Here is an 18653-nt window from a genome sequence, read left to right on the forward strand (position 1 = left end):
TACAGGTGTGTGCCACCATGTCCAGCTCATTTATGCTCTCCTAAAGAATAAGTAGGACTGCCGGGGATTTGGCTCAGTGGTTCCAGTGCCTGCTTGGCAAGTGCAAGATCCCAAGTTCAATCCCCGGTACAAAAAAAAAAAAAAAAAAAGTAGGACTTGGGCAAGTCAAGTGGAAAGGACACTGCAGGCAGAGGAGACTAAGTGAGCAAAAGCAATGACAAAAAAAATCATGGCAGTTTAGTATGGCTTTGTACGTCCTGTTTGAGAAGTCTGTCACTGTATTGCAATCCAGAAAATATTTTCCTAGGAGTTATTGTACAGGTATACCCTGGAGTCACATAAATTGGTTTTCCAGTGCATATGGAAGTTACGTTTACATTATAGTAGTTTATCAAGCGTGCAGTGGCATTATCTCTAAAAAAAAAAAAAAAAGCTAGTGGTCATAATGAGCCTTCAGGGACTGGTAATCTTTGGCAGGTAGAGTCTCTTCTCATTGTTGATGGCTGATGACCGCTTAGGATGGTGGTTGCTGAAGATTGGGGTGGCTGTAGCAATTTTTTAAAATCAGACAACAATGAGTTTACCACATCAATTTATTTTTGATTTCACAAAGACTTCTCTGTAGCATTTGATGCTGTCTGATGGCATTTTATCTACAGTAGAACCTTTTTTTTTTGGTACCAGGGATCGAACTTGGGTCCTTGCGCTTGTGCAGCAGGCAGTGAAACCACTGAGCTAAATCCCTGGCCCTACAGTAGAACCTCTTTCAAACTGGAATCAATCCTCTCAAACCCTGCTGCTTCTTTATCAACTAAGTTCATGTAATATCATTCAGGCTTTCAAGTTCCATTTATAGAGCACAGGCAGAGTAGACTGACTTTAACTTTTAATAGCTCTAGGATTTCCAGAATGGTAAATGAACATTAGCTTCCATGTAAGCCAGCAGGCTGCACAAGCCACTAACAAGAGAGTCAGCCGTCCTAGGAAGCCAGGTACTAATGGAGTCTTTTCCAAGGAAATCTTAATGGAATCTTGTTGTAATAACTTTGTACTTGCGATGCAGGTGTGGTGCCACTAAGCTAAATCCCCAGCCCTGAAAATTACTATTTTTTAACAGTCACCTTTGTCAGTTATCTTACCTCGATAATTTCCTGAGGCTTCTACATCAGCATGTGGGGTTTACCTTGCACTTTTAAATTATGGTGATAGCTTCTTAAACTCACGAACCAACTTCTGCTAGCTTCAAAATTTTTCTTCTGCAGCTTTCTCATCTCTCTCAGACGTCACAGAAGTGATCAGTTATGCAGACTTGAATCGTTGCTCTGGGTTAGGCTTTGGCTTAACAAAATGCTCTTCCTGGTTTGATCTACTCAGGCCACTAAAACTGCCACCATATCAGCAATCATGCTGTTTTGCTTTATTATCACTTCTGTGTTCACTCAAGTAGCACTTTTAATTTCTTTCAAGAACTTTTTCTTTATATTTTGGCTAACTGGCATAAGAGGCCTATGTTAGCCTTTAACATACCTCCCTCACTTGCCTAATCATTTCCAGCTTTTCATTAAAAATGAGATATTAAGAATGATAAAGTAGAAACATTTATAGCTAAATGGATGCACATTGAGCCCACACTCTTAAGTGACATAAATGGGACACACATGTGTAAATACTGAATAGTTCCTGTGGTGTGAGAAAACTGAATAGATAATGTGAAATAAGAAAAGGTCCAAAGGGGAAGGGGGCGGTGGGGAGAAGGGAAAGAAAAAAATATGAGAAAAGAAAGAAAAAAATGGAAACAAAGTTTTTTGTAAATAGGGAGGAGTGGAGGGGTGGAAAGGAGGGAATGGGGATGGGGAAAAAAGAAGAAGCAAGACACATCATGTACAGGTACAAATTCCCAATGATAAATGTGATCATAATATATACATAAAAAGTACCAATAGTCCCTGGCGTGATTCCGTCCTGCATGTCTGTTCTCTGGGGGCAGTAGGTGTTTATTTCTATCCACATTCTCTCCCATTAAGTGCATGCCATCACTCCATGGAAGATTCCAGAACTATCTTTTCGGTTGTGAAATAAATGCCGACAAAGATTATCACTTTAAGGTGGATAATGATGAAAATGAGCACCATTTGTCACTAAGAACAGTCAGTTTAGGGGCTGGTGCAAAGGATGAATTGCACATTGTGGAAGCAGAGGCAATGAATTACCAAGGCAGTCCAATTAAAGTAACACTAGCAACTTTGAAAATGTCTGTACCACCAACGGTTTCCCTTGGGAGCTTTGAAATTACATCACCTGTTGTCTTAAGGTTGAAGTGTGGTTCAAGGCCTGTGCATATTAGTGCACAGCACTTAGTAGCTGTGGAAGAAGATGCAGAATCAGATGAGGAGGAGGAAGAGGATGTAAGTATATCTTACTCTTAAGTATATACGGAAAGCGATCTGCCCCCTGGAAGTGGTAGCAAGGTTCCACAGAAAAAAGTAAAACTAGCTGCTGCTGAAGATGATGATGATGATGATGACAATGATTCTGATGAGGAAGCTGAAGAGAAAGCAGCAGTTAAGAAATTGATACGAGATACTCTAGCCAAAACTGCACAAAAATCAAACCAGAATTGAAGACTCAAAACCATCAACACCAAGAGCAAAAGGTCAAGAATCCTTCAAAAAACAAGAAAAGACTCCTAAAACACCCAAAGGACCTAGTTCTGTAGAAGATATTAAAGCAAAAATGCAAGCAAATATAGAAAAGGGTGGTTCTCTTCCCAAAGTGGAAGCCAAGTTCATCAGTTATGTGAAGAATTACTTCCGGATGACTGACCAGGAGGCTATTCAAGATCTTTGGCAGTGGAGGAAGCCTCTTTAACAAAACAAAACAAAAACAAAAAAACCAATTTAAACAGTCTGTTAAAATTTTCCATCTTATTTCGTTTCTGTTAACAGTTGATACCTGGCTATCCTTTTTATAATACAAAGTGAGAACTTTCCCTACCGTGTTTGATAAATGTTGTCCAGGTTTCATTGCCAAGAATGTGCTGTCCAAAATGCTTGTTTAGTTTTTAAAGATGGAACCTCACCCTTTGCTTGGTTTTAAGTATGTATGGAATGTTATGATAGGACATAGTAGTAGTGGTGGTCAGACATGGAGATGGTGGGGAGACAAAAATATACACGTGAAATAAACTCAGCATTTTAATAAAGTAAAAACAAGTACCAATAAAATAATGAATAAATAAAATGAGAGGTATGATTTATGATTTTTCCTTTCAGTGGAACACTGAGGGTGTAGCACGCTTATTAACTGGCCTACTTTCAATATTGCTGTGTCTGAAGTAATAGGAAGATCTGAGAAGAGAGAGCTGGCTGGTGGAATACTCTGAACACACAACATTTATTGCTAATGTGGCCATTTTTTTTTGTACTGAGGATCGAACTCAGGACCTTGTGTTTCGAGGCAAGCAGTGGCACCACTGAGCTAAATCCTCGGCCTGATAAGGTGGCCATATTAAGTGGGCACAGTTCACTTTCATACTAACAACAAAGATCACTCATCACAGATCCCTATTAGCAGATAAAACAATAATGAAAAAATTTGAAATATTGCAAGAATTACAAAATATGACACAGTGACATGAAGCAAGCATATGTTGTTGGAAAAATGGTACTGATATACTTGTTCTATGCAGGGTTACCAGACATCTTCAATTTGTAAAAAATGCAATTATCTATGAAGCACAATAAAATGAAGTACAATAATATAAAGTATGCCTGTATACCTCTCACATTTTGATCTATAATCCACCTAGAGTTGACTTTTTGTGTATGGTGTGAAAGGTAAGAATCAAGTTCCTCAGTAAATAAATATATGAAAAAATATTCAACATCACTGGTCATTCGAGAGATGCAAATTAAAACAATGCTGAGATTTCATCTGACTCCAGGAAGAATGGCTATATCAAGAGATCAACCAATAACAAATGCTGGAAAGGGTGTGGGGGAAAAAGAAACCCTTTCTCCACTGTGGTTGGGAGTGTACACTGGTGTAACCGCTGTGGAAATCAATGTGGAGATTTCTCAAAATCTAAAACCAGAAGTTCCATTTGACCCAGCTAGTCCCCTTCTTAGTATCTTCCCAAAAGAATTAAAAGAATCAGACCACAGCAATATGTGCACACCCATGTTTATAGCAGCACAGTTTGTAACAGCTAAATCTTGGAAATAGCCCAAATGCCCATCAACTAATGAATGGATAAAGAAGATGTGTTTTTTTTAATACAATGGAATATTACTCTGACACAAAGAAGGATAAGCTTGAGACATTTATAGCTAAATGAATGCACCTTGAGACCATACTCTTTGTCTGTTTGTTTTTTTGGTACCAGGGATAGAACTCTGGACCTTGCGCTTCCGAGGCAGGCGGTGGAACCACTGAGCTAAATGCCCGGCCCCTGAGACCATACTCTTAAGTGAAATAAATCCAACACACACGTTTAAATACCACATTGTTTCTCTGGTGTGAGAAATAGAAAGTATAAATAAGGACCAAAATGTGTAACAGATACTGGGAAACGGAAAGAAAATGTTCAAAGAGAAGGGGAACAAGAGAAGGGGGAGGGAGAAAGGGAAGAAGAAATAATAAAAAATAGAAGGAAAACATGGAAATAAAGCTTTTGTAAATAAGGCAGGGAGGAGAGGTTGAGGGGAGGTGGAGGGAATGGGAAAAAAGAAAAAGCAAGATGTATCATGTACAGGTATAAATTTACTATGATGAATATTATCATTATGTATATCTAAAATGTACCAATAAAATACTATATACCTGGAAAAAAATCGAATTTCCTTTCTCTTCCCTTGGGATATTCAACTGTCCCAGCTCTCCCCAGCTGCCATCTCATGGACAGTGGTATCTCAGTATTCATCATTAACTGGTTCCAGGAGGCGCAATGAGTACCGAAAATGACCAGCACCAACTCGGTTTGGCTGGAAAGGTTAGCAAGTCACAAGGCAATCAACATCAACAAGTTCTAGCTTGTGTGTAAAGTACTGGGCAAAATTTTCACATCAAAATTTGTGAAGTACCAAATTTGATGAGTTTCAAAGCAGTCAAGTACCAACAAGGTATGACTGTAATCTTTATTGTAAACCAAACATGCTTCTTTTGGTTTTGTTTTGAGACAGTCTGGCTATGCAGTTCAGGCTGGCCTTGAATTCACTATTGTAGCCCAGGCTGGCCTCGAACTCATGATGATCCTCCTGCCCCAGCCTCCCAAGGGCTAGGATTATAGGCGTAGGATACCATACCTGTCCCAAAAATCCATTTAAATGTGGGTATTTCTAGGTTTTTTTATTATATTGTTGGGACCTGACTATTTTGCAAAGCTTTAAAATAAGTCTTGATGTTTGACAGAGCAATTCTTTCCATGTTCTTACTCAAGATGTCTTTGTTTGCAGCCTTCCAATTTCATATATATTTTAGAACCAATTTGTCAAATTCTGTCACCCCCAAAGCACCAAACTCCTGGGATTATTTTTGTTATTGCATTTTAGCCATAATCAAGTTGAAGAATTAAATCCTTAATAATTCTGAGTTTTCCACTGCATGAATATGAGACATCCTTCCATTTATTTAGGTATTCTTTAATTTCTCTCAATAATATAATCTTCTGCATGAGGTTTTGCTTAGGCATTTGTCTTTTTTTAATTTTTAAAATAACTTTATTATCAAACACACTCACATACAAAAAATTAAAACCATTCAAAGAAGGACAATGCAAGGGGAAAAAACTACAATAATATTCAAATACAGTAGAACTCAACCAAAACAAAACTGAAAAGCACTTAAACATTTTTCCATATAACTTAAAAAAGTATCTCAAGCCCCAACAAGACACCAGAGGGTGTGATTTGTTTCAGAAAGGTCCCCCAAACGAACACTGAACAAATAATGATCTGGAAAAAAACTCCAGTTAGCAGACTCCACATAAGCCAAACTTCTCCCTAATTTAAATTTCGATACAGTCATATGAAACGCGATGGAAACACAATCTGAGAAATATGTTATTAGGCCATTTCATCCGTGTGTATCCTAAATTACACTTTCAGTTCCTCACACTAGAGAAACTATTCGGTATTTACACGTGTGTCCTGTTTATTTCACTTAAGAGTATAGCCTCAATATGCATCCATTTAGCTATAAATGTCTGGAGTTTCTCGTTCTTTATGGCTGAGTAGTGCTCCATTTTATAAAAAAACACATCTTCTTTATCGAGTTTCCAGTTGATGGGCCCTTGGGCTGTTTCCAAGCTTTTGCTATTACGAACTGTGTGGCTATAAACATGGGTGCACGTATATCACTGTGGTAAGATTCTTTTAATTCTTTTGGGAAGATACCCCAAAGAAATGGGTCAAATGGGACCTCTAAGCCTAGTTCTTTGAGGTGTCTCCATAATGATTTCCACAGTGGTTGCACCAGCCTGCACTCCCACCAACAATGGAGAAGGGTTCCTTTCTCCCCATGACCCTGCCAGCATCTGTTATTGGTTGATTTCTTCATAGCAGCGATTCTTTGTGGGGTGAGGTGGAATCTCAGTATCGTTTTCATCTGCATCTCTCCAATAACCAGTGACGTTGAACACTTTTTCATATATGTATTTGCTGCTTTTACTTCTTTGTCTGAGAAATGTCTGTTCATTTCAGATGCCCATTTTTGGATTAGGTCTTTGAATTTGGGGGTTCTGATTTTTTTCAGTTCTTTATATATTCTAGATAGTAGTCCTTTGTCTGAGGTACAGCTGCTAAAAATTTTTTCCCACATTGTAGGCTGTCTCTTAGCTCTGTTGGTGGTTTCTCTTGCAGTGCAGTAGCTTTTTAATAAGATAAGATCCCAGTTGTTGATTCTTTGTGCAAGTTCCCATGCCACTGAGGTTTTTCTCATAAAGTCTTTTCCTATACCAGTATCTTCAAGAGTTCTACCTAACTTATCTTCCAGCAAATTTACTGTTTCTGCCCTGATATTTAAATCTTTAATCCACTTCGATCTTATTTTAGTGCATGGTGATAGGTATGGGTCTAGTTCTAATCTTTGGCAGGTTGAAATCCAGTTTTCCCAACACCATTTATTAAATAGGTTATCTTTCCTCCAATGAGGATGGTTGGCTCCTTTGTCAAAGAGGAGGTGGCTGAGCATATCTGTAGTTGTTTCTGCATCTTCTAATCTATTCCACTGATCCGCAGGTCTGTTTCTTTGCCAGTACCATACTGTTTTTATCACAGTAGCTTTGTAGTATAGTTTCAAGTTGGGGATTGTAATAACCCCAGCCATATCTCTGTTGCCTAAAATTTCTTTTGCTATTCTAGGTCTCTTCTGGTTCTAAATGAATTTTTGGATTGTTTTCTCTGGTTCTGCAAAATATACTGTTGGAATTTCAATCAGCATTGCATTAAACCTATACAATAGTTTTGGAAGTATGGCCATTTTCACTATATAGGTTCTTCCTATCCAGGAACAAGGGATGTCTTTTCATTTTCTTATACCCTCCTCAATCTCCTTTTTCAAAGCGCTATAGTTTTCAGTGTAGAAGTCTTTTGCTTCCTTTGTTAAACTGACTCCTAGATATTTCATTTTTTGGGATGCTATTGTAAAAGGAATTGTTTCCCTAATTTCTCTCTCAGTGAGTCTATTATTTGTATATAAAAAGGCTATTGGGGTTTTTTTGGGTTTTTTTGGTGCTGGGGATCAAACTCAGGTCCTTGCACTTGCGAGACAGGCAGCAGAACCACTGAGCTAAATCCCCGGCCCTTAAAAAGGCTATTGTTTTTTGAGTGTTGACCTTATATCCAGCTACTCTACTGAATCTGTCAATTAAGTCTAGAAGTCTTTCAGCAGAGTATTTTGGGTCTTCTATGTAAAGTATCATATCATCAGCAAATAATGACAGTTTAACTTCTTCCTTTCCTATTTTTATTCCTTTTATTTCTGTCTCTTTTCTAACTGCTGTGGCTGATGTTTCAAGAACAATATTAAACAGAAGTGGTGATAATGGGCATCCCTGTCTTGTTCCTGATTTTACCGTGAAAGTTTTCAGTTTTCGACCATTTAGTATGACGTTGGCTGTTGGTTTTTCATAGACAGCCTTAATCAAGTTGAAATAAAGACCTTCTATTCCAATTTTCTGTAGGGTTTTCATCATGAATGGGTGTTGGATTTTGTCGAATGCCTTTTCTGCATCTATTGAGATGATCATATGGTTTTTGTCCTTGACTCTGTTAATATAGTGTGTTACATTTATTGATTTACGAATGTTGAACCATCCTTGCATCCCTGGGATAATTGGACTTGGTCAGGGTGTATGATCTTCTTGATGACCCTTTGAATTCTGTTTGCCAGTATCTTGTTGAGGATTTTTGCATCAATATTCATTAGGGAGATTGGCTTGTAGTTCTCTTTTTGGGTTGTGTCTTTCCCTGGTTTTGGAATCAAAGTAATACTTGCTTCCAGGAATGAATTTGGAAGCTTTGCTTCCCTTTCAATTTCCTTGATGAGTTTAAAAAGTAATGGCGATAGTTCTTTAAATGTCTTATAGAATTCAGCAGTGAAGCCATCAGGACCTGGGCTTTTTTTTGTAGGTAAATTTTTTATTACATTTTCAATTTCACTCATTGTAATTGGGGTGTTTAGAATTTCTATATCTTCTTCATTTAACTTTGGCAATTCATATGTACCTAGGAATCTGTCCATTTCTTCTGTGTTTTCCATTTTATTAGAGTACAGGTTCTCGAAGGAGGTATTGATGATGCTTTGGATTTCTCCTGGATCTGTTGTGACTTCACCTTTTTCATTCTTGATTGCATGGATTTGAGCCTTTTCTTTCCTTTTTTTGATAAGGTTGGCTAAGGGTTTATCAATTTTATTTATTCTTTCAAAAACCAACTCTTTGATTCATTAATTTTTTGTATCATTCTCTTAGTCTCCATTGCATTGATTTTTGCTCTGATCTTCATAATTTCCTCTCTTATATGTGTTTTAGGTTTGTTGTGCTCTTCTTTTTCTAGGAACTTGATGTTCTGCATTAGGTTATTTATTTGAGTTCTCTCTGTTTTCCTAATATGGGCATTACCTGCTATGAATTTCCCTTGTAGAACTGCTTTCATTGTGTCCCATAGATTCCTGTATGTTGTACTGGCATTATCATTTACTTGTAGAAACTGTCTAATTTCTTCTTTAATTTCCTCTGTGACCCAGTGGTTGTTCAGGAGGGTGTTATTTAATTTCCACGTGTTTGTGGGAGTTTTGCAGTTTCTTGTATCATTGATCTCCAATTTTATTGCTCTATGGTCTAATAATATACAGGGGGAAACTTCAATTCTTTTACATTTACTTAGACATGACCTATGAGCTAGCATGTGGTCTATTTTAGAGAATGACCCATGTGCAGCTGAAAAGAATGTGTATTCTGATTTCGTGGGGTGGAAAGGTATTTGTCTTTTTTTTTTTTTTTGGTACCGGGGATCGAACTCAGGACCTTATGCTTACGAGGCAGGCGCCAGAACCACTGAGCTAAATCCCCAGCCCCGGGATTTCTCTTTTTTAAGGAAAAACAAAATTAAAAACATTCAACCCAAATGTGGTGGTACATGCTTGTAATTCCAGCACTCAGGAAGCTGAGGCAGGAGGCTCTCTGCAAATTCGAGGTCAGCCTGCACTACAAAGTTAAACCCTGTCTCGAAAAATCAAAAACAAAAACAAAACCCAAATTCTACTTTCTTAAACTTTAATGCAAGCTGGGTGTGGTAGCACATGCCTGTAATCCTAGCACTGGGGAGGCTGAGATAGGTGGATCACTACTACTTCGAGGCCTGCCTGGACTACAAAGTGAGTTCAAGGCCAGCCTGAACTACACAGTGAGACTCTGTCTCCAAAAAAAAAAAAGAACAAGAAAAAAGAAAAGAAAGAAACTTGATTCCAAGGAGGGGGAGGAGGAAGGGGAAGTAAAAATAATTAAGATATGTTATATACATGTACCAATTCCCCACAGTGAATATAATCACTCTGTACAATAAACATGTACTAATAAAAAATCAATAAATTTTTAAAAAGAAACTTGAACCCCAGAGTAGAGGTAATGGAAGATGTATGGACTTTTAAGAGGTATGCTGTAGTGAAAGGACCTTAGGTCCTCAGGAATCTAGTCTTAAGGGTAGAACTCATCTGACCCCTTGAGTTCTCCCTACAAGGCTATTATAAAAGGAGGGCACCTAGCTCCTTCTGTTCTCTGCTTCCTGTTCTAGATGTGACCATTGCTACCCACCATGATATGATGGGGCCAAGGGACAGTGCCTGCCACAGAGTCCATGTTGCCATTTGGACTTTGAACTTCTAAAATTGAAACCTAAATAAACCTCCTTTCTTCACAAGTAGCTTGTCTCAGGCATTCTGTGAGTGATAAAAAACTGATTAATGCAGTAAATAATATTTTTACATTATTTTTTATTTTGTTGCTGAGATTATATAAATATAATACAATTCTGTATATTGGCTGTACACTCAGCAGTCCTGCCAAAATTACTTATTAATTACAATACAATTAATTCCAACCTGTAGATTTTTTTTTTTTTTTTTTGGGTACTGGGGATCAAACTCAGGACCTTGCATTTGTGAGGCAGGTGGTGGAACCACTGAGCTAAATCCCCAGCCCACCTGTAGATTCTTTATGATTTACCATGTACACAGTTTTCACCTACAAACAACAAATTCAACAGAATCCCTCTGTAATCTTTTATTTTTCTGGCCTCAGTGAAATAGCTAGTGTTCAGGAAAGTGATAAATAGAAATGGTAAGGGTACATAACCAAAACCTTATTCCTAATCTTAAGAAGAAAACTTTCAAACTTGACCATTAAGTTTGATGTTTATTGTAGCTATTTTGTAGATATGTTTTATCCAATTAAAGAAGTTTCCTTTTATCTCTAGTTTGCCAGTTTTTAATCATACATGAATGTTGAATTTTATCAAACACTTTTGTGTGCATCTGTTGATTATAATTTTTCTCCTCAAGTGTAGTGTAACGGTGATTTACACTGATTTTTTAAAAAATATTAGGGCTGGGGATTTAGCTCAGTGGTTCTGCCGCTTTCCTGGCAAGTGCAAGGTCCTGAGTTTGATCCCCGGTACCAAAAAAAACTAAAACAGGGCCAGGGATTTAGCTTCACGACACCATGCCTGCCTCATAAGCACAAGGTCCTAAGTTTGATCCCCGGTACAAAAAAAAAAATTTTTAAACAAATTTGCATTCCTAAAAAAATTCAACTTGGGCTGGACGCGGTGGCCCATGCCTGTAATTCCAACGCTTGGTAGGCTGAGGCAGGAATATTACTGCAAATTAGAGGCCAGCCTGGGCTACATAGTGAAATCAAGGCTGCACAGTGAGACTCTGCCTCAAAATTCAAAAAAAAGGAAAGAAAAAATATTCAACTTGCCGTGAATTTCCAAATTCACTGTTATTTTGTTGACAAGTTTTTGCACATATGTTAACAAGAGGTATTAAATTGCTATTTTCCTTTCATCTGGGATCATTTTGATTCTGAATAAAGATTTAGTTATTCCTCTGGTGTGAGTCTGCTGGTAATAAATCTTGTTTTTGATTATCTAAATACATCTTTTTTCTTTTTTTGGTACTGGGGATTGAACTCGGGTCCTTGCACTTGTGAGGCAGGCAGTGGAACCACTGAGCTAAATCCCCGGCTGCTGAAGAATATTTTCACTTGAAAAAAAATTCTGTATTGCTAGTTCTTTTCTTTTAGTACTGAAAGACAATCTAGCTTTCATTAGTCTGTACAGAAGTCAGAAGTCAGTCTAATTATCTAATTATCACATCTTTTAAGGCAGACTGTTTTTCCTCTGGTTACTTTCGAGATTTCCTTTTTAAATTTTTCTTTATTTATTATTTTTGAGACAGGGTCTCACTCTGCAGTTCAGGCTGACCTTGAACTATGGAGCCAAGACTGGCCTTGAACTTGCAGCCATCTCCTCCTGCCTACGATCCTCCTGCCTCAGCTTCCTGAGTGCTGGGATTACAGGCAGGTATGTACCACCATGCCTGGCTCTCTATTTCTTCTTGCTTTGGTTTTACAACAGCTTTAATTAGTAATTCCAAAATCTGGATCGCTATGGATCCATTTTTACTGTCTGTTGCTTCTTCTGATTTTTGCTCACATACTCTCTTCACGTTATGGGTCTGGTTATGTTTGACACTTGCCAGAAACTTTTCTTCCAAAATTGTTTGTGAAAATAATGTGAAGTCTAAAATGATCCTTTAGGGAAGATCTCTGCCTGTGTTTCTAGCAGACACCTAGGAGTACTAGCATCTTGGGGTCACCTTAATCTAACTCAGAACTTAGATCTGTTTCTGAAGCTGAGCTGCAGTCCCTACAAGGGCCTTCTGTTAGTTAACTTTCTATTACTATAATACCTGAGATAATCAAGTTGTAAAGAGAAAAGATTTATTTTGGCTTAGTTTTAAAGTTTCTAGTCCACATCAGTTGGCCCTATTGCTTTGAGTGAGGCAACACATCAAGATGGGAGCATGTGACAAAGGGAAACAACTCACCTTGGGGCCAGGAAGCAAAAGAGGCAGCACACGGGGAGGGGAGAGTTGGGAGGAAGAGAGGGAAAAAGAGATAGGACTAGGGTCCCACAAGGCTCTTTGAGAGCACACCCTCTAGGGATCCAAGGACTTCCCACTGGGCCCCAACTCTTAAAGCTTCTAGCACCACTCTGAGGATCAAGAATTTAACACATAGGCCTTGGGGACATTCAAGATCCAAACTTTAAAAGCCCTCTTTTAGGCTATTGCCTTTCCTAGTCTTCATAGAGAAAATAGACTTTACTAGGTTTTTCCTACTTGCTAAGTCCTCAGCATTAATCTTTGTCACTGTAGCCCAGACAGGCACTTTTCACAGTCTCTTCTCTTAGGCTCCCCACTCATACAGAGCTCTCATCCTTGGAACTCTACCTTTATACCTCACTCAAGAATTTCCTGAAAATTCATTATCTTGCTATCTCACCAGTGTCTTCAAGCAGACGTTCATAGTTTCTGCATATTTTCTAAATGTCCCCAGAAAGAGAGCGGGTCTCAATGTCCTAGTAGTCTGCCACTACTGAAAACAGAAATCCATATCGCCTCTTTATCCATTTCAACTTGAAGACAATTTAGTGAATAAAATGAAAACAAAATAGAAGTTTAAAACTTCTGCCTTTTCTTTCTTATTAAGAGTATCAGGGCTGGGGATTTAGCTCAGTGGTTTTGTCATCTGCTGCCCAGGCACAAGGACCTGAGTTCGATCCCTAGTACCAAAAAAAAATTTTTTTTAAAGCATAAACACTTATTTTAGTATGATTAGAAAAAACCTATTATCGTAGTAATATCATGTATATTATTTAGAATGAAATTTTAAAAATCATTTCTCAGCCTTTTGGCTAAGATCAAGTGTAGAATGAAATAAAACGTGTCAATTTTTAAAGACCAAATAATAATAGAATATTACTCTTTACTGTGACAAATCATTGCCATGGTTCCTGGCTGGCCAAAATCTTGGAAACCATAAACAGAGAAAGAAAAATGGAAGCTTAAGAAAAATAATTTACACCAGGTGTAGTGGTGCATGGCTGTAATCCCAGCACTTGGGAGGCTGAGGCAGGAGGATCACCATGAGTCTGAGGCCAGCCTGGACTACATAATGAGTTCAAGACCAGCATGAACTACATAGCAAGAAACCATCTCAAAAAACAAAAACAAGGGCTGAGGATTTAGCTTAGGGGCGCTGCACCTGCCTTGCAAGCACAAGGTCCTGAGTTCGATCCCCGGTACCAGGAAAAAAAAAAAAGTAAAAACACCCCAAAACCAAAAACAAATTGCACAACCTCTAAATCAAAAGTAAGGCAGTAAAAAGAAACTTTCTTAAAGTAATTTATTTTATATTTGACAATTCTTAAAATGTGAGTTTTCTTTTGATGTTACTTACCAGAGTGTGGATTCAGACATTTTGATCATGCTACAGATTCAAGCTTACTGTGTTTTGCATATTTTCTCTATAAAGAGAACCAAAAAGCAGGTTTTTTCCAAAGATTTGAATACCAGGTCAGAGTTTCATTTGAACAGGTCTCAAAAGACTTCCCCTTCACTAAACAGGCTGCAAAGAGATAACCAGCCTAGCCTCTTATTTCAGAGCAGAGGAACCAAAAGCAGGCTATGTGGTTATAAACCAAAAAGTTCAAACAAAAACAAATTGGTTGAATTTTATGTCCCAACCAAATCCAGTGACCATGTGACCCAATTTCTCTTCAACCTTTAAGAGTGGGACATAGTCCTGAGTGGTCATTCGGAATCCACATCTTGGGTTGTACTGTATGGCATGAATTTTGACATGACTACCAACTATCCTAAGACTCAAGAATCATACAGAAAAAGAGAGCTGCAGGAAGGCAAACTTCTAATTTTTGTTTTTTGGGGGGTTTTTTTTGGTACTGGGGATGGAACTTGGGACCTTGCACTTGTGAGGCGGGTGCTGGAACCACTGAGCTAAATCTCTGGCCTAACTTCTAATGTTTTGACATAAAAGCACAGTAGAAAACTAAAAAGCATAAAGGTTTTTCAGCATAAACTTCTACCCTTCTGCACTATCCCATATGGTAGCCACCAAATTTAATTAATTTAATTAATTTAAATTGAAATAGCCACAGATATGGAACATTTCCCTCACTTCAAAGATACACTGCACATAGTCCTACATCAAAACCATGAACAAAGTTACCTGACCCATTTCCAGTGCTCAACATCTAAACGCAGTACAGCTCATACACAACAATCTATGATTTTGCTGACTTCAGTCATAACAGATCTTGATCTTTATTTTCTCCAACCTCTCTAGACTTAAAAAAAAAAAATCACTTATTACCTGCCTTAAGTGATGCAACATGTATGCCTCAGAGAGTCTCATGATACAAAGAATGATTTCGTTTTCCTCTGGGAGACTGGAGAACCTAGAGGCCCCAAATAAAAAACTATTAAAAATAATTACAGCTCATAAAAAAAAAACACCATCACCACTGCAGAGTGGTTTAAGAATATAAACCCTTTTCTTTCTTTTTAGCAAAACCTCATCTGACAAACATGAAGACCCTCTGCAGAGAACTTTTGAAAAATAAGTTATGGTTATTCTTTATAATGACAAATTCCTGCTTTGAAAGAATAAAGTACTGAAAATACTCTTAATTCCATAACAGCTGAATATTCAACCTCATTTTTAGTGCTGTTTTCTCTAAGAAAGTATGTCAATTTCGTTCCTTCTCAATATCTCCACTGCTCACTCACTTGATCATTTTCTAGTGGGAAGTGGCAGAAGGATCCAAACACCTAATTTGGGACATTTTTTTAGGTTTACTTCCAAGTACTCTGGGCCAAGCATTCCCAGCTGTTTTGGAAACCCAGGTTAACCTCAACTTGGGGTTTCTCAGAAGTTATACGACTGACATTTGGAGCCAGGTCTTCATTGCAGAACTATCCTACACACTGTAGGATGTAGCAACACCCCTAGCCTATACTCAAATAGATTTCAGTAATAGCTGCCTTCAATTCTAACAAACCAAGATGTTTTCAGACATTGTCAGAATGCCCCTGAGGGTGCTCAATAGTTGATGGTTCATAATCACTTCTCTAACCAAAGGTGCATTCTTGATTACTTCAGCCTAACTCCTCACGTGCACTGGATATTCCTTCAGACCTTTTCATTGAGACTTACTTTCACCATCCAATTCAGCCAGTATTTATGGACCTCTGAAATACATCAGGGGTTCTAGGGGGAAAGCAGGCAAGATAGATTCCATTCAAGATGACTTCTCGGGGGACAAGTACAAAAGTAACTACAATAAAACAGAACCCAATTATATAACATTTTGAATTATCTATGTTTTCTGTGGAACTTCCATCTCAACAAATTGAAAACACCTTAAGGACAAAGACCACAACTTGTCCTGAAGTTAATCAAATAACTGATTAACAAAGAAATAACTGTAAACTGTATTATAACAAAGAGATGATTTCGTATGGACAGTAAAAACTCCAGAGCAAACTAAGACGAGTTAACTTCTCTCAATTACATTTTGCTTCTCTGTAAAATGGGAAGAAAATGATTGTTGCCAAGATTAAATCAAAAAATAAATGCAAATTTTTTCCACATTCTGGCCCACAGTAAATATTCAATATATGTAAGTTATCATTCTTATTATTTTCTTAGCAACAAAGCCTACTTCAAGAATAAGAGTTTATCCTAGACTTTAACACAAACACGTCCATGACATAAAGAGAAATCAAGTATCATCGTGCTTTCTGAGGACCAGAGAAAGAAAAATAACTGAAAGCTTCTCTACCAATGTCCTGGGAGGAAGAAGTCAGGGTAGGGGAGATTCTCAAAAAAACTCCACTAACTTCCAATATATTCCTAAAATACTCCTAAAACCTTTCTTTTTAAACCAGGCACAGCACATGTCTGTAATCCCAGCACATGGGAGAGGGGGGTGGGGCGTGGGGATTGCAAATTTGAATCCTGCTTAGGCAGTTTAACAAGACTCTTTCTCAAAATAATTTTTTTTCTTGGTTTTTTGAGGCAGGGTCTCCCTTTGTAGATCAGGCTGGCCCTGAACTCACTATGTAGCCCATGCTGGCCTCGAACTCTCAGCGATCCTCCTGCCTCAGCCTCCAGAGTGCTGGGATTACAGCCATGAGCCACCACGCCCAGTTTCAAAATAATTTTTTTAAAGGGCTGAGGATGTAACTCAGTGTGAAGGCCCTGGGTTCAATGGAGTGGGGGAGGCTTTCTATTCAAATGCTTGGGTATGTTTTCATAAAGACACTGAAGACCTAATGAGAAATTAAAATATGCTTAACTTAACAAATACTGGCACACACAGGGGACAGATATGAGACTTATGCACCTTTATAGAGCTTATTTGCTTAATCTTTCAGAAATTGTAGTTAGAATTTCTACTGCTATAATATTAAATATATGCCCTCAGTATTAAATTTAATACAAAGCATTAAAAGTTCAAAAGAAAAGAGGCAAAAATTGTTACATATTTTAAAGTAAAAAAATAGTCATGAGAAAGAGCTGGACAGTTCACAGTGTGTGTGAGTGTGAGTGTGTGTGTGTGTGTGTAAAATTTGGAAATGGGAGATATTTGGAATACAAGTAGAAAAGCCACCATATTGGAAGAGATACATCCAGGAACACCTCCCCTGGCATCACTGGGAGTTTAATTGAGCAAAAACAGACCTTATACTCATAATGGGTAACTGATCACAGTGTATACCTTGGGTTTCATGGCCAAATGCTTTAGACAATCCTCCCAACAATCCTAGAGGCAGGTACTGTTATTAACCACATCTTAAGGGAGGGAAACTCAGGCAGAGATTTGCCCAAGGTCAGTTAAAGTGAGGATCCAGACTTTAATCCAAACACCCTGGTTCCACAGTAACACCTCAACCACCGTACTTTATGGTGTCCATTTTCACTTCAGACCTGGAAAATTATTTGCCTTTTAGAGTAACCACTTCTCTCCCTTCTATCACTGTATTTCAAAGAGCATCTCTTTTGTTGCCTCCTGTGTGGTGATCATGAGGCTAAAAGGTAATAGTGGGACAAACTGTCCCTTTCATCTCTAGACCCTGAAGTAATTCACATGGAGGAACTTGTATGAGTAGACTTGGAGACAATGCCTCAAACAAGAAAAATGAGAACCCTGGAGAACGAGGGAGGTCGCCAAAATTCCTATTGCAGCCGCTATTTCCTGCCTTTGCACTAACTACTGTGTTCATTCTAGACCTCAGAGCCTACCTATTACGACTTTGCTTTTCATCTCTGCCTCTCTAGGAGATGGAGAGGATGGCTCGAGCTAAAGGGGCCTACGTGCAGGGAAGCCAGGGCGAAGCGGGCTCTAGCAGAGGAAGGCGATGCTGCCAATCCGGGGCAGGGGACGGAGGTGGGGGTCAGTGGAGAGGCTGAAACAGGGGCAGCGAAGTCAGTGCGCAGCCGAGGTGTGGTCAGCTAACCGAGGTGCGACGTGAACCCGACTGAAGCTGGGCAGAACCTCGTCACGACCATCTGGGCTGATCAGAGAAAGGAAGCGAGACAGGAACCGAGGCATTTCGAAACAGAGCAGAAAACAAGCTCGAGCGCACCCAGGGCCCGGGTGGTGGCGGCGGCGGCGGCGGCGGGACAGGGGTCGCACCGCAGAGCAGCGGAGTTCTGTGCGCCAAGGGGCTGCGAGGTGAGTCTGCTCCACGGCGAGCCCGGGCAGAGCGCGCGGAGGCTCGCGCCGAGGTGCGGGGCCCCGAGGCCGGGCGGAACCCACCCGCCAGTGCTTGGGCCTTGCGTACCTGAGAAGGCCGCCCGGCTTCCCTCCACTGCCGGGCCGTCACCGACGCCGCCCGCCGACCCTCGGCGGGCTGCGGGACTCCAAACGCCCGGCCTCTCAGCCGCCAGCCGGCCCGACATCTGCAGCTCGCACAGGGAGAGTCTGCGCCGCCAGCAGCTAGAGGTTCCGGAAACAGCCGAAATTGGGCGAGCGCGGCCGCGGTGAGCCGAAGAGCCGAACAGAGCC

At 39.3% G+C, this 18653-nt stretch overlaps 1 protein-coding gene across 7 annotated transcripts in view; it reads right to left on the bottom strand.

Moving 5' to 3' along the window:
- Positions 1 to 18653, bottom strand: part of Tmed8 (transmembrane p24 trafficking protein family member 8) — a 55275-nt gene that overhangs the window by 24886 nt on the left and 11736 nt on the right. For 2 of the 7 annotated variants that reach the window (XM_004837128.3, XM_004837127.3), the window contains exon 1: positions 18430 to 18562. The exons of 1 other annotated variant lie outside the window; for it this stretch is intronic. In XM_004837128.3, coding sequence (XP_004837185.1) covers positions 18430 to 18547 — 118 coding nt within the window. In that variant the 5' untranslated portion in view covers positions 18548 to 18562. Of the gene's footprint in view, positions 1 to 4821; positions 5264 to 14020; positions 14040 to 14953; positions 15039 to 18429; positions 18565 to 18653 lie in introns of those variants that run through there. 4 more of the 7 variants (XM_021245803.2, XM_087195132.1, XM_087195130.1 and 1 more) reach the window with 4 other exon arrangements.

Source organism: Heterocephalus glaber, unplaced genomic scaffold, assembly GCF_053883595.1.
Source record: "Heterocephalus glaber isolate CG9 unplaced genomic scaffold, H.glaber_assembly_v1.0 deba00001608, whole genome shotgun sequence".
Lineage (NCBI taxonomy): Eukaryota > Metazoa > Chordata > Mammalia > Rodentia > Bathyergidae > Heterocephalus > Heterocephalus glaber.